General features: G+C 39.9%; 1 protein-coding gene across 1 annotated transcript in view; it reads right to left on the bottom strand.

Moving 5' to 3' along the window:
• Window positions 1-17,238, bottom strand: part of ANKHD1 (ankyrin repeat and KH domain containing 1) — a 110,889-nt gene that overhangs the window by 45,339 nt on the left and 48,312 nt on the right. Inside the window, exons 11-16 of the mRNA XM_019472282.1 lie at window positions 10,872-10,931; window positions 9,621-9,653; window positions 6,908-6,995; window positions 6,140-6,267; window positions 5,830-5,973; window positions 5,039-5,141 (exon numbers count right to left, since the gene is read on the bottom strand). Coding sequence (XP_019327827.1) covers window positions 5,039-5,141; window positions 5,830-5,973; window positions 6,140-6,267; window positions 6,908-6,995; window positions 9,621-9,653; window positions 10,872-10,931 — 556 coding nt within the window. The remainder of the gene's footprint in view (window positions 1-5,038; window positions 5,142-5,829; window positions 5,974-6,139; window positions 6,268-6,907; window positions 6,996-9,620; window positions 9,654-10,871; window positions 10,932-17,238) is intronic.

The raw sequence follows: 17,238 nt of genomic DNA, 5'->3' as shown, positions 1-17,238 counted from the left end.
AAAAAAAAAAAAAAAAAGAAAAAATGAGAGTGGATCCAAAGCCAAAGACTTAAATTCCAAAAGATTTTTCCAGCATAAAAAAAATTACAAGAAAAGTCAACTGCGTGATACACATTTGTACATTCAAATACATCTTCTCTGCCGGGACCAATTCCTAGTATATAAATCTCAATGAATCACCATATCATCCTGACAGGTAATATTACCTAGAACTTAAAAAACAAAACAAAACCAATAACAACAACAAAACACACCAACACAAAACAACCAACCAAAAAACCAGATTCAGTCTGTTCCTCACTTCACAAAAGGCAGATGTCAGGAAGCATAAATCCATACTAAGATCTTTGTGCTTTGTTAACAGAATTGCTTGTCCACTGTTCTTGCACTTTAGGGTTTTTTAAAAATCTGATTTCACTTGGAAGTTGAGACTTAGATTTGCAGTCTGCAATTAAAATTCACCAGCCTCAAACAGGAATAAGATGAGCTCAATATTGAATTTTCATGAAAATTCCGTGTTTAACTGTAATTCATATCAGTAAGAAATTCAGCTCTAAGAACCTGGGGAAACAATCAGTCAATCCATACACACAAAGTACAGTATTATATAATCTGGCTAACCGGGCAACAAAAAAATAGCCTACTTTTCCCAGGTAATTTCAACTGAAACTTTTTTTTTTTAATACATACTTAATTCTTCTTTATAAAGACCAGGACGATTTGTGGAGGGCTGAATGATCAGATGAGTCTGTATTTTCACTACGTTCCTCCTGCGAACCATGCAGTATTTTTGCCAATCTTTATCACTCCTGCAGCTGTTTCTATGGAAAACTTGCAGGGAATAGGTGCAATGATATCCAACAGGCAATGGTTACATGGCTGAAACCAAGCCAAACTTAACTCAATTGTCTGACATTCAAAAATTTGAGTTACTTTCCAGTCTTAGTCTTCTTCCCAAGTTTCCTCTGGTGGCTTGAAGGTATCTAACTGGAAAATTGCTAAGATGTAATTATATCAGTCGGTGGCAAGCAGGTGACTGAAGCTTCAAAGGAGCTGAATTTCACAAGCCACCATGAAAAGATTTTTATACGCGTGTGCTCTTAGGGACCTACATGTCTTGTTTTTAAATCATCTGCCTGCACTGCTATGTATTTGCATAAAAGAATAACAAGTCTGTAAGTCTACTAAGAAAGTATCAGTGAAGTTAGAAAGCCATGAGGCTTTCTAATGTTACATTTCACTTGGTAACTCCACCCGGATAACTGGATCAGCTGCTGACCCAGGCAGAAAATACAGAGGAAAATGGCAAGAGTTAATCAGAAGGTGTTGAAGCACATGAAACAATGAACAGGCAGCTGGACTGTGCAGTAGAGAAGTCTGAAAGGAGTCAGAATGGAAAAGCAAGAATATCAGCTTGCGTTTTTAATGCCTTCACCTCAATGAGAACAATATAATCTTTTTAGTTCTACTGTTAACCTGGCCCCTATTTCAATTAAATCACACAATGTATGAGATCTCTGCCAGTGTATAACTTAGTATTAGGCATAAAAGTCAGATATTGGAGTAAAAAATATTTACTGAATTTGTAGCTATTGAAGCTACGTGGAGTTTCTTTTTCTCTCCTTTCTCCAAGCCATTAGGCTGTTAGATTTAGCACAGGGATACAGGGGATACCGTATGTTGAAGGTCTAACTTAAAAAGCTTACAGATTCCAAAAATCCTACTCAAGGGAACTCTGGTCTCCTTCCCAGGGATCAAAGGCAGATATATGGGCAGCTTTCACGTGAATAACTTAATTCTATTAGGTCTTGTGGAATTCTAAAAAAACATGCACCCCAAATGAGAAACACTGCAAGTTACTGCCCACTTAAAAACAACAGTGGAGAAGTCTAATGAAGGATGTTGGTAGGTTTAAAGCACTCAGTTAAGGCCAATTAGTTCATTTGTAAGCACAATTTCAGATTAACTATGAAGTAAAACAAATCTGGAGAAAAACTTACAAAATAACTGATAACTCAGCCTCCAAAACCAGACTACTTTAAATTTTGACATGTTTAAAAACACCTTACATAATACAAATACTTTGACTAAGAAAATAATCCTGCTGCTTTCCACAGACTTCCTGAGCAACCCTTTGTTGCACTAGCATGTTCGTTTTCAATAATGTTCTAAAAACATGCCGTGGGTTCAAGCTACTGCACTCACCAGGTACGCTCTGCGAAAGACTAAGGCAGAATCATAAACACCGCTGGGAGCTTCAGATCCCACTCTTGTTAAACATTAGCTTGCATTTACAAACGAGACAAGATTATCAACCGCAACACTATTACACCAGCTGATTTCCTGAAGAAATCCAACAGAATTCCTTTTGGCCATTTCACGTGCTGGGCACCAAGACCCCCAACGCCCCAGGGAACCAGATGCAGGGGCACTTGGAGCTGCGTCATAGCCACTGCGCTTTACACCCCTTGCAGCATAAAGCAGGAGAGACCCTCTGGTCCTGCAGAAATAGCACATTTGCTTATTCTAGCCAAAAGACTCTCTGCGTTGAGCTGCTGCATCAGAATTGCTGCTGAGCAATCCTGACCGTGTTCAAGCAAGGGCAGCAGCAAGCACAAAATGCCAGGGAAGGTACCTCCTGCCTCTCCCCACGACAGCACAAAGAGCTGAACTTCACTGGGATTTCACTTTTACATGGACACAATAGACACATGCTAAATGTAGTGCACTAAAAACAATCCTTCCTAAGTACGTAAGTTGAGGTCTGTTCAGTCCTGTGAACTAGTTCTGCTTCTTCTTCCACCTGATTTTTCTTCAGCTCTTTAGGAGGTTACCAACTTTGCGTATCACCTTTATCTGAGTTGCTCTAGATCCACTGTCAGGTCTGAAATGTTCCTCTTTTCAGTTGCTAAACATCGATATTAAATCCTTTGCCAAAATAATTATTCAAATGGCAACTATTCCATATGCTTTCTTACTTTACTGGAGAATAATAATGTAATTCAAAATTCCTCTTGAAAAACCTCACACCATATTTCAATCATAACAATAACATACAAGTGTATTCTAGTTTTACACTCAACTTGCCAAGAACTCTTCAGGAAACAAGTTGCTACTATTACATTTCTTGCAAAACTAATACAGGTCCTTAAAAAACAGACTGCACCAAGGTTAAGAAGGCTAGGTGCTCCTCTCTTTCCTCCAAATAGTTAAGAGTTTATACAAAAACTTGAGGGGCTACTTCTAACTGTGAAGGCAAGAAATTTGTCTTCCCCAGGATAAACAATTTTGTTACGTAAGAACTTAAGACTGCTTTCCCCCCCACCCATGCAAATAATGAACACGCCTTTATTCGCACCCTCTTTTGCCCCTTGTCTCCCAAGAAGTCTAATGATGAAAGTCTGGTATATTAAAGCCACGTGTATAACAAGTTAAGAATGGAAGTTCAAAGAACACTAACTCTACTGCAGTTAAAGCAGCAGAGTGGTATCACTACAATGATCACAGTGTTTATCACAAAAATATCATTTTTCCCCTAAAGATCTGAGATACACAAGAGCTTTGCACACAAAGTTTTCAGGAATGCTTCATCAGCCCAATGACACATTTCAGATTGCTACATCTCTTGCAACGCACCACAGATTAATTTCACTGACAGGCATGAAGCATGTCCTGAAACACTGAGAACAACTAGATCTCTCTGTGCCAGTTCCAGCAACATGGTACTGCTAAAAACGTGCCTAAAATATGCACTGACTTTTGCAATAACTTTTTTTTTTTTAAAGAGAGCTATTTCTTAAACTACAGTCAACTATTTGCTTTTCATAATTTGATTAAATAACATGAGACTAAGCTTACAACTTTAGTCTTCTGACTCAGTGTCAACTAATCTCTCATTAATTCCCATACATCACCAAATGTACTTCCAGAACACTAACCCACTTCACAATACTAACAGTTATTTAATTGTAAGGGCACACATGCTGGTATATAGCTTTTTGCTGTTTTATTTGAACCAGAAGTTGCATATATTCTTTTCATTTGTTTGGTACTCTTTTTTATGAAATCCAAAATACCAAGTGTTGCACATCCTAGGAAAATGATACAGTAACTGCATTTGAGAAGTCACACACATGGCATATATGCATGGAGAGAGTCACGGCTGCACACTTAAACACCATTAGGTACACAATTTTTTCTCTCTTCATTTGTGCCCCCAGGGTTGGTTTGTTTTGTTTTAGGAAGCACTGAGCACTTCCAGAATAAAGGAATTAAGTAAAGCTAGCTAATAGAGCTTTGGATACTATAATCTTTAATATCCCCGTCCAAAACTGTAAATCATTAGGAGCTGCAGTTTGTAACTTTCCACTTGAGAATGTGCTTCTCATTCTGAGCTGACTTAGCAGACATGAAGAATTTGTTACAGAATCCATAGCTGGAAACGAAGTGCTAAATTCACCATTTAATGACTGCAAATAGTTTTAACCAGTCAGTACAACCATGTTCAAAGCAAAAACCCTGATGTTATGATTACTTACAAGAGTACTATTACTAATACAAGAAAAATTCTCCTCTAAGTAGATCTGCATTGGCATTTTACAGTGCCAACATGTTTGCATTGCTACTGTAGGAACAGAAAAAAGTTGATGTATCAAGTTCATCGATAATAGTTGCAACTATTCTAGATGAATGTACAATATTCAAAAGTTAACACCACACCTAGAGTTCATTTATGTTTTTTAATCAGTCTGCACTATGGCAGTTACCACAATCATTTTCTTCAAAAAAATTAGAATAAGTTTAATTCTAATAAATTAGAATAAGCATAATAAAATTACAATAACCAGTGTTACTATACTGCAGAATACAAGAAAATAAGCAAAAATTATGCACTACATAAAATACTTTTAAGTTATACTTCATTAGAGGTGTTCAAGAATTGATGGGGTGGACTATACTATGCATAAGCTCTAATAAAATTGTCCCCAGCCTATCAGTTTCCAAATTGCATATATTCTCCGAGTGGCTACATACTAACCTTTCACCACTCCCAAGAGAGGTGGTGAGTTCTCTTGAGGGGTTCTGTCAGGTTCCTGGGGAGGTACAACCATAGCAAGTGTATGCACCGGTACACGTGGAACCTTAAAACAAAGCCACAGACACACACTCAGATAAAAAAAACCTTTTGAATGGACCAGATCTCGAAGTGTTAATACAAAGATACATTTCTACAGCAGACCTCCATTCCATTCTTCCCAAACTGTGTATGGTATGCTACCTCTTGGTAGGACCTGTCTCATGCTATTTTATTGTGGATAATATGTCAAAGTTAACTATGTTACTCTTCACAAAATTCCAGGCTGCGTAGGCTGGAAAACTGTTAACATCTTTAGGCTTCTAATCAGCTAACTCCACTGGAAGCTACCTCTCTCCAGCCTGCAGAAGCCTAAATTTACACAATCTATTTTCTTTCATACAACAACCAAAATCAGCACCAACATTTGAGGGGTGCTGTCACAAGGGTTTAGAACTGCTGAAGCAAAATACTGAGCAAACGCAACCAAGAAAATAATACTCTCCTGAGATACTAGGTTTGGGACTATCCCATCTAAGGAGCAGAAAAGGGAACATAGTTGATGCACTCTTCAGGACGCTGCAGACGATACCAATCAACTTCCTCACTCTCCACCATTTTCAAATGCATAGACTTTTTTTAATTCTTTCCACTGTGTATGTTCACATCTACATTAACTTCCGAAGTTAACTACTAAAGAAGTGCTTCTTTGCAACATTCATGGTGATAGTTAAAAAAAATTCCTTATGCCTTACCTGAGACTGATCCTGAGATGGAGGTGTGAGCTGAGACAAGTCTGCTGCAGGAACCGACAAAACGTTGTTTGGGTAATCCAGCAAGTAAGAAACAACATTTGTATGTCCTCCTTTTGCGGCTTCAATGAGCATTGTTGAGCCATCCTGAAGTGAGATTTTGGAAATAAAAAGCCAGAAGATGAATTTTGCTACCTGGTGTAGCACGTAAGATATGAATTAGACCATTTAAAATTGCACATTTACTAATCCATTAAATCAACTACATGGTTCTTTCAGTACCTATGACAAATGCATAGTTTTAAGCGAATACCTTGAGCCGATGAGTAGGATCTGCACCGTGAGCCAGAAGGAGCTCAACAACTGCCAGGTGGCCTCCCGCACATGCCAGTGACACCACCGTGTGGTCATTATTAGCTGTAGCCCTGTTAACATTGGCACCTATAAAGAGAAGATCTCAGAATTAAACACAAGCAAATCCTTTTTAAAAGAAAGTATCGACAAGTACAGTATTTTCTGGAATAAAGATAAACTTTTCTCTTCTAATCTTCCTAATTCATACGCACACTTCTGGGGTAAAAACAAGGGATTTTTAATAACTGATGGCTTCTACACATCATCCTCCTCACCTTGTAAAGACAAGGCAGTAATGACAGTAACAGTGGGCCTCGTAAGCGGTAAGAGAGAGGGAACACTTACGGTGTACAAAGCACAACTTCTAAATTTTCATTCTAAGCACTTATCAGTATCACTGCATGGTGCAATTTTTACTGTTTCAGACAGTACTTGAGGATGTGTTTTTTCTGAAGGAGGGAGTGTTTGGGGGGGTTTTTAAGAAACTGAAAATATTTGCTGTACTTCAAATCTATTTATTAATCTATACAAGAGTAGGAAAAGTAACTAGCAAAATATTTTGTGATTCATTGTATCATGAACTAAATGAACTTCAAAAAACCCTTAACAGTTTGACAAATGCTCATATACACATAACCAGATTAATTTTGAAGAAGGATCACAAACATGCAGAACTATAAAGTGGCATTTTAAATTTTTAAATTAGTTATTTAAACTAGTATTTTACCTTTGCTAATAAGGAATTGCACAGTGCATAAATGACCAGCTCGCGCAGCCTTCATTAGTGGGGTTCTCCCACCTTCAGATTCATGCTCCTATTGTAAAGAAGAAATACCAGATGTATAAATGGGCAAAAATTGTACCATTGTTTCAGCTTTTGAACCGTCTCGTGATGGGACCAGAATTACCTGTCTCAGTAGAAGATCTATCTTATAAGCTGACTGTAATCAATATAAACTGACTGGAATCAATTTTCATGTTACCTCAAATACTGAATCACACTGTCAAAAAGCATTAAGACCACACCCATACCATTATCACACAAGGACGTTTCCCTGCTTGCATATCCCTTTTTATTTTAGTGTTCAAATGCATAACATACTTGAGAACAGTAACATCTGGTTTCCTCCTCAAAAAAGGATGACTGTAACACAAATATCATCCAGCATCAGAAAGTATACAAATAACTACGAACTGATGGTGCAACAGTTCTGAGAGCTGTCACATGCTGCATGCCAGACCTTTAAAATTGCAATAATGTCTGAAATGCAGACAACATTTTTAAAACACACTGAAGAGGATCAGCAATAAAAATGAGACAAATGACTGCAGGTCACAAAAAGTCTCTGAATAAGAGGACTGGAGAATAAAGCAGAACAAAGGAAAAAAGGTGATACAAACCAACAAAAAAGGAATGAGCGACAAGAATAGTTTTCTAATTTAAAAAGTTTCTGAACACTGGAAAGATGTGGTTGAATACAACTGTATTAGAGAAGTTACAGCACTAGAAAATTTGCCTGCTATGTAGACATGATCAATACCACAAAGAATGCTGACTAATCAACCCTCCTGCAGCAACAAGGGGAGAGAACATCATCTTCCTGGGAGTGTTTGTATTTGTGCTCTGAATATTCAGTCTGATCAATAATATACTAGGATCGTGGGGTTTTTTAATTAAGTATCTGGGAAGCCAAGCTCTAAATTCACTATTTACTTCTGGAATCGTATGTGTATCTGACAGCGAAAGTTAACATTTAGTACTGACAGTGGATGATACTGCTATTTACAAATACAAAAGGACAAGAATAGATTTGACAGAACAAATCAACTCCTTCCCATAGTTTCAGTATTCCTGAAAACTCTGCATATGTCCTTTGACATATGGCTTGCTTTGGTTGCAAGCTTCACCTTAAGTTAGCTTTCTGTTCATACACTCGAGGAATAAATCTCTTAACTGGATCTTCTATTGGAGACTGACCGCATGCAGAAAATACAAACCAATCCTTTGCCGTAATGGGGGTTACACTACCCCTCTGCTATGCGCTTTGGAAAGAGCGGAAACACTCTGCTCCTGTACCTTCAAAAGAACTTTGTGTTATTGTACACGGCTTCAACACACGTTTAAACTCCACATTAGTGCTCTGATTTCTTTGCTTACTTGGTAGTATAATGCATAAGTGCATGCAGGCAGATAGGAAGCCTTACTACTGAAGTCACCTCTTTTTTTTTTTTATAAGTAGATTCCACTCCCAGGGCAAATGACTGCTTAGCTGTCGATAAATATATGCATGCTTTTGGATTGTCTGCATGTCAGAAATATTTGCAGGACATGTACGGCTAATTATGTTAGTATGTGGCCCTATGATATGCAAGAATTAGTAGCATGCCCTTGAGCTCTGATGCTTACTCTGGTATTTGGCATAGTTTTTCCTTCCTCAGCCACTGCCAACAGATCATAAAAAGCCAGATGCTGCTGTTTGCCTTATGCACAGTAAACCCCTGGTACTGCCGGCAAATCACTCGCAAAGCAGCTATGGATGCAAAGAACTCCTGAACACCACTCCACTCGCTGAGCAGGACCAGAACATTACTGCCCAAGCAATTTAATACACATTTCTAAATCCCCATTGATGCAACAGCAAAGATGGCGAGAAGCAAAATTTATTTTAGGTCATCTTAGCTATATTCAAGATAGTGAAAAGCCATCTTATATTGCATTCAAATGTAGCATTTCAGATAACTAGCAGTAAGGTATCATTATCTGCAACATTCTCTATCCTAACAGACTTCACTGTTGAAGTCTTAAACAGATGTCAGGAGGCTTCCTCATTTAAATGCAATGCAGTGATTCTGCCCAGTTTAACCAACTGTCACTTCATCAAGCAGGCAGAACTCGATCCTCAACTATTATACACTTCAAATACTTGCAGTACCATACACATCATCAGTCCAGCCAAACTGAACCATTTGTGTGCCCACCTGCTGCAGATCTTCAAAAGTTATTGCATTTTGATGGTATTTTTCACATCGGAAGATAGAAATGCATATTTTATTTTAAGATTAAATTAATTCTATGACTTCAGCATTCTATTTAGCCCTAATAAAGGCTAGCAGATAGCATCAACTCAAGCTTTAAGGGAAAACATCTGGAACAAGCCAAAATAAGAAGCTGAGCCACTGCAGTGCCTTTGTCTACTTGCATCCTTTCTTCTACCTGGAATGGCCATAAATTTCAAAGATTTTTTTTTTTAGCTGCAGTAGATAATCAAAATCGGGACACAGAACATGAAAGCTGTCCAAAAGCATCCTCCATCAGATTTCCAATGCGTTTCTTCCTTGTATTAATATGAAGTACATGCAAATGCTTATTTTGCAAAAACTAGCAAGGAATACTCATCTCCAAAGACAACTTCCCCAGCTATCTGCACTGTAGGACTCACCACAGTATTCTGTCTCTCTTCACTGCTCCAGTCCTGAGAAATATTGCAGTTAGTATGATCAGAAAGAGGTATAAAGGAGAACACCTAGCCAGCTTTGACTAGAAAAGCCATTCTCTAAACACGTGAGTGATGTGCTCTCCTGCTAATTCTGCTTGAACAGAAAGAACGCCCGAGAAGAATTTTCTGTAGGTTTGGGTACCAGATAGGAAGGAAGTGGAATGCGAGAGTATTACCCAAATCAGGTAAAAGTTTACATTATCTGCACCTTTTCCACTGGGACTCAAAAAGGAGATGAGAATCCAGTCAGTAATAATTATTTCCTTTCTAGACAAATCAATACTTCAGAGAGCAGAGCAAAAGCAGTGTCATCAGAGGCATCTTACGACAATCACTGATTTTATTTTTTTTAATTCTTGATTTCGAGTCCTCTGTTTTAGGCAATTCCAAGATCAGCTACATAAGGGCTTCCCCAAACGCGCGCCCCCCCCCCCCCCCCCCCCGCCAATTACTCTCCTTGGTTCACAAGTATTCATGGCTGGCAAGTATTATTCACTAGGATATTTTTTTCGAGTTTGTTTCCAATGTTGTATGTTATTTAAAAATTCTAGAACAAAATCTGCATTTTCAAAGTAAAGGTCCAACTGCTCTCTTCAATTCTTTAACGAGCCTCTCTCATCCATGACAACAGTGAATATTTAACAGAGATCTAAATGTTATTCTAAGCAAAATGATTTAGACAAAGTTTTTGATGCAAGACAATAGCCAAACAATACAGTTCTTAACACTATGCCACTTTGCTAATTGTCAAGATTGAACTCCTATCAAGGGATACAGCATTCTAGCAGTTACTAACCTAATTGTCCCAGATAACCTTCCTGAGATATGTAGCAAACCAGTATTTCAGAGGCACCTAAAAACTCTACTAGGCCTCTAGTTTAAAGTAAATTTCTGAAAAGAGAAGACCTTACAGGAAGCTGGATATGTACTAACAGGTTTAAACATAGCTACTTGTGCTAATAGACTCAATGAGATAACTTGCTGCATTTGTGAAGGTTGAGATTCGAGATACTGTTTTTTAAAAATAGGGTTTTAGAAAACCCAACAGAAGGAAAAATGCAGGACAAAGATGACATATCTAGTCTACACAGCGAGTCTTTGTATTTCTGACGAAATTTAGATGCCTTAAAGCCATGCTTGTCGTTAGCATGTATCCTGAGGCTGCAGCTTACAAGCATCAAAGGCCAACCTCACCTGATGCTTGCCCGGCTCTATGCCCTCCAAAATAGTCTTCTTTAAGTCCTCCTGCTTGTCCTGCGGAAGGAAAAAGAAGAACTCACGGCTCTTGTTCTACAAATAAATGTTGTACTTGGTCATGAAGACCTGGAATGTGAACTTAAATGGATCAGATCCACCAGCTGAAAACTCTGTTTTGCTGCAATTAGGCAAGCAAGCACAAAGGTAAGACCAAGCAATGCAGCTCTCACCAGTTAAGACTCCTACCACAAGCCATTCAGATTCACGAAGAGAGCACAAAGGTCATACGCAGCATCTCGTTAAATACAAGATGACTTTTTGTTCACTACCGACAAAAGAGAGGATTTCATTGTACTTTGCACCATCCAGAGATTGCAACACAACATCCAAAAGGTGTTAACTACAAAAATTAGCTTCATGTGTCCTACAACCTTTTGCTTTATTTGTAGAAGACTGAGGGCCAAGTCTAAAAAGACCTGAAATCCCTGATGGTTCAAGAAACAGTATGGAAAAAACCTGACAGCTTCTCAGATCTCTCACTGTAACAACAACATAGCTATCTCCAGCACGGTTTCATTCAAATCCGTATTGGCTACTTTTGTAGATGCTTCAATGCTGCCTTATGCACACTGCATCAAACACGCAGCGAGTGTGTCATACACATAAAGGAAAGTGAGTTTCTAATTAAGGAGCCACATTAGTGTGAGGGATGTTATCAGCTGAAGGCAAAGCAATGATCCCTGCAATGACAAAAACATCTGTCTGTAAAAATATTTTGTCACGGGGGAAGAATCAAGAGGTAGTTTGGCATGCCTGGGGTTTTTTTTGTTTTGTTTTTGGGGTTTTTTTTTTGCAACTGGAGTTATGTGGATGCCAGGTAGCCAGTTTTAGTCTTTTAAGGAAAGCCACGCGTGGAATTTTAACAAATATAAAGAGCTATGAGGAGAGCTTGATAGTGTAAAATGAGAAGAATGCAAGGATGAAGCTGCCCTCAGGGGTTCTCTTCCATCTCTCAATTTCAGCATAAAAGCACCCATGTATCTTGTAGTAGAAAGGTAAACTCCACCAGTAGATCAACTCTCCTGTGCAGCAGAGCCTCACGTACAGCTGCATGGCAGCCCAGATTAGAAAGTCCCAATTAAAACTCTTTTCTGTATTTCCCAGCTGAGAAAAGCTGGGATCTTCTCGCTGTCCAAAAAAGAACAATCTCTCTTTGTTTTCAGCTACACTGAAACAGACAAAGATGCAACCACCTTGTCAAGAGCAGTCTCACTTCCAAAAAGGAGACTGGGCTCTCCAGTGTGCAGCATTTCATCCAGGCCTGATTCTACGTTGAAAGGGAACAGGCATCCAAAGAGGCACTTTTAGTTTATAGAAAGGTATATAGCTTAAAAGCAGGATATTACCTCTCATTAAATATCACCAATACTCTTTGTGAGCTTTACAGTCCTTAACCTAGTTCCTATGGGAACATACATGCACCACGCGTGTCCTACCTTATACAAGCTTTGAGATGAAGGTAACTGCTAGTAAAGACACAAAGAAGAAAAAAAAAAAAAGAGAGAACTCTTACAGGAAAAACAAAAGTCTCCTCTCACCTTTGAGATTAGACAAATCCTTGCCACACTGGTAAATAACTGTATTACTGAAGTGCTGGTTATTTTTTCCTGAAGCTATTAAACCATACCACCACATAGAAAAAATGCTTTTATCAAATCAAATCAAAATTTTAGAGTTCTAATCTCCAAAATTTTACTCCTATTAATCATAAAATCTATAGTAGGTGTTTTGTCCCCATAAAGAAGTTTGTAAACAAGTAAAATTTACATTTGGTCCAGTGGCAGGAGCTCAGACTAAGTCCCTGAAAGTCTCTAGTCCTGCAGGCTATCAAGGAACTAGAATGCAACTAAGGCACAGATGGGATCACAGGCTGAAGTCTTCAGATGTGCCTCGTACTAAGTCATTCATATACTTGGCAAAAGCAAGCCAATTTCAAAATGCATACATTAACAAGGAAAGGTATAGGCCTGCCAAGCTAGTTTTGCTACAGATTTTGACAAGCCAACTTTGTCCCTGTAAGAACATGGAAAGACAGATCCCTTAAAGAAGGGCATCAGAAAAGCATCAGAATAATTGGTGACAAGCCAGACTTCATAAACAATTAGTCACAAGGAGATACAAATTCATCAAAATACCACACAATTGATCAGCTCTCCAGCAGACAGAAATAGATGAACATGTACTCTGACACTGTTCATTTCTAGTATAACTTGCCACTGCAGAGTTTTAAGGAAAAATTAACCACAAACCGAAGAAAGTTCATCTCAGCCACCCTTTTCTTTTAGTTCTGCTTCTTACAAAGCCACGTTCCTTAATGAAACTAACAGAGCTCTCAAGATCTTCACTGGTTCTTGAATACATATTTGATATCTAGGCCAGAGGATCAGTCCCTGAAAAGCAAGAGTTCCCATTTTCTACTTGCAAGAACAGCAGCCTTTTTGTGCTGAGACGTGGTGGTAATAATCGTTCCCAGTTCAGACAAAACTCTACGGGGACTAAAAATCACATATCATAAAATGATCATAGAACGGTTTGGGTTGGACGGGACTTTCAAAGACCAGCTACTTCACCCCCCTGCCATGGGCAGGGACATCTTCCACTAGATCAGGTTGCTCAAAGCCCCATTCAACCTGACCTTGAACTTTTCCAAGGATGGGGCATCCACAACTCCTCTGGGCAACCTGTCCTGGTGTCTCACCACCCTCACCGTAAAACATGCTCAAACTTTAGCTCAAGGTTCTATTTTGAGATTGAGAAAACCTCAGCTGGACATGAGCAACACACAGGAATCAGTTCAGCAGAGTGAGCTGGATAACTTAAGCAAAGTTGGAAGACTTCAGTTTTCAATACAGGAAACATCTCCTGCCCTCTGCCAGTTCAGCTAACCCAGCATGAAAGAGGCTCCTCTTCACACCTGCAGTCTCAAAGTCTGCACCTCAAATCCCACTCAGTCCTGACCTCCTGGCAACTGAAGAGAGACCTGAGAAGTCAAGAAAGATTTGAGGTCTTAAAGTAGATTATATGCTTTCCAAATCATGGAACAAAGGCTCTAAATTAGGAAGAAATGGGAGATCACAACAGATCTTGACAGCCAGTGTTTATTGTTCCTTTAACTCAAGAGCATTTGGGGAAGGAAGATGAACTTTCTTTCCTCAATCTAGAATCAGGGAGAAGAAAAATCCTCAAAAACTATGCTCCTTGCCTTCCTGGTCCGGAAGAAAAGAGAATATGCAGGCGGCTCACAAAACAATAAAGTAACAACAGCAAAATCCAGCAGTGGCTACATCTCTACAGGTAAATAAAACAGGGCCGGGAGACAAGCTTAGGCATGGGATCACTGGTCATTCACACTGCTTATTCCTTTGCAGCCTCCCTGGCGCAGTGCTGGCCCTGGCAAGAACCACAGGGAGGAGGTCACCAGGGACTGTTCCCAACGGGCAGCATGGAAAACGTGACATCAAGTTAGTCTCCACTTATCTCAGAGGCCTCACACCCTTAAGAACCCCTTCAAGACCTCATCCCACAACCCAGGGGTGTCCCATGTATGCTCCCAGTATTGTGTTATGAAAACACCACCCTGGTGGGCTGCAACTGACATTCTTACAGACACAGGGGCACAGCCCCAGGCTCAACGACCTGCCAGGCCCAATGCTGCACGGCATGGATGGGTTCAGTGGGTGCCATTTGTCCTTGCAATCAGAGAAGAGCTCTCAGCCCTGTTTAATTTTGCTGTTTAAGACATAACCAGTATTTTCCTCAAAAAGGACCTCTCCACAACAGGATAAGATGTTGTATGTCCAGCTCCCCAGTGACTGTGATATAAACCTCACGTATAAAGAAGGTTTCTGGAAAACAATGAAACATCAGTGAAAGCAATCCCAGGAAAGACTGAAGTTGCAGGATGAAAAAGGAAAGAAAGAAAGAAAAGCAACTGGAGATGTATTTTCATTTACTGTGTCTGAACACCAGAGCTACTTCACCCCCCTGCCATTGGCCGGGGCATCTTCCACTAGATCAGGTTGCTCAAAGCCCCATTCAACCTGACCTTGAACTTTTCCAAGGATGGGGCATCCACAACTCCTCTGGGCAACCTGTCCTGGTGTCTCACCACCCTCACCGTAAAACATGCTCAAACTTTAGCTCAAGGTTCTATTTTGAGATTGAGAAAACCTCAGCTGGACATGAGCAACACACAGGAATCAGTTCAGCAGAGTGAGCTGGATAACTTAAGCAAAGTTGGAAGACTTCAGTTTTCAATACAGGAAACATCTCCTGCCCTCTGCCAGTTCAGCTAACCCAGCATGAAAGAGGCTCCTCTTCACACCTGCAGTCTCAAAGTCTGCACCTCAAATCCCACTCAGTCCTGACCTCCTGGCAACTGAAGAGAGACCTGAGAAGTCAAGAAAGATTTGAGGTCTTAAAGTAGATTATATGCTTTCCAAATCATGGAACAAAGGCTCTAAATTAGGAAGAAATGGGAGATCACAACAGATCTTGACAGCCAGTGTTTATTGTTCCTTTAACTCAAGAGCATTTGGGGAAGGAAGATGAACTTTCTTTCCTCAATCTAGAATCAGGGAGAAGAAAAATCCTCAAAAACTATGCTCCTTGCCTTCCTGGTCCGGAAGAAAAGAGAATATGCAGGCGGCTCACAAAACAATAAAGTAACAACAGCAAAATCCAGCAGTGGCTACATCTCTACAGGTAAATAAAACAGGGCCGGGAGACAAGCTTAGGCATGGGATCACTGGTCATTCACACTGCTTATTCCTTTGCAGCCTCCCTGGCGCAGTGCTGGCCCTGGCAAGAACCACAGGGAGGAGGTCACCAGGGACTGTTCCCAACGGGCAGCATGGAAAACGTGACATCAAGTTAGTCTCCACTTATCTCAGAGGCCTCACACCCTTAAGAACCCCTTCAAGACCTCATCCCACAACCCAGGGGTGTCCCATGTATGCTCCCAGTATTGTGTTATGAAAACACCACCCTGGTGGGCTGCAACTGACATTCTTACAGACACAGGGGCACAGCCCCAGGCTCAACGACCTGCCAGGCCCAATGCTGCACGGCATGGATGGGTTCAGTGGGTGCCATTTGTCCTTGCAATCAGAGAAGAGCTCTCAGCCCTGTTTAATTTTGCTGTTTAAGACATAACCAGTATTTTCCTCAAAAAGGACCTCTCCACAACAGGATAAGATGTTGTATGTCCAGCTCCCCAGTGACTGTGATATAAACCTCACGTATAAAGAAGGTTTCTGGAAAACAATGAAACATCAGTGAAAGCAATCCCAGGAAAGACTGAAGTTGCAGGATGAAAAAGGAAAGAAAGAAAGAAAAGCAACTGGAGATGTATTTTCATTTACTGTGTCTGAACACCAGAAGGAGAGCAAACTTAACTAGAGAAATGAAGACAGACCGACCAGAGGTCTAAGTCCAGATCTGCATTCAATTCCCTACTCCACCACAGACTTCCTGGGACAACTTGGTGAAATCATCTAACCTCATTTAAATTACTAATGAAAACTGAAATCTAGAAGAATAATCTCCCACGGTACTGCCAAAGCAGCTTTTTCATACTCCAGCAGCAAGGCAACACGCTTCAGAAACCTTCCTCAGAACAATTACAAAGGTAAAAAATTTATTCAAAACAGCTTGCAACTTCTAATAAAGCAAAGCAACACAGAGGTTTGAAAGGAAACTGCTCCAAACCCAAGGCACCTGCCGTAAGCATCGCTGCAGTTTTGCAGGCATTTTCCCATTTACTTACAATCAGAATTCAAAACTGATAGATTTATATGGCAGGTCTCCCTTTCATGTGCAATTTTCCTTTGCTTCCTTACTATATTTTTCTTTGACAGCTCCCCACTTTGATTGGCAGAACAAGAAAATGCAGTAAAATAAAACCTTACTTTAGAAAGGCACAAGATTCTTAGCAATAGTGATCAGAACTAAATGCTACAAGCCACAAGCACTGCTCACATTACTGATGAGAGGAAAAAAATTAAAATGACAACTCTAATAATTTGAAGTGATATTTAAGCAGCAACCCTTGCATGTTTTTAGAAGTTTATGTATAGCAATTTGTATTTTTTTGTTTCAGGCTTTGCTCCTCACTATGAGATACTTCATGGATGTGCTGGTTTTGGCTGGGATAGAGTTAATTTTCTTCCCAGTACCTAGTGTGGGGCTGTGTTTTTGTCACTGCTGAGCAGTGCTGACACAGAGTCAAGCCCTTTTCTGCTCCTCACCCTACCCCACCAGCGAGCAGGCTGGAGGTGCACAAGAAGTTGGGAGGGGACACAGC

This window comes from Aptenodytes forsteri, unplaced genomic scaffold, assembly GCF_000699145.1.
Source record: "Aptenodytes forsteri isolate BGI_AS27 unplaced genomic scaffold, ASM69914v1 Scaffold19, whole genome shotgun sequence".
NCBI lineage: Eukaryota > Metazoa > Chordata > Aves > Sphenisciformes > Spheniscidae > Aptenodytes > Aptenodytes forsteri.
The sequence above is the reverse complement of the archived record's forward strand: the minus strand, read 5'-3'. Positions and strand labels throughout refer to the sequence as shown.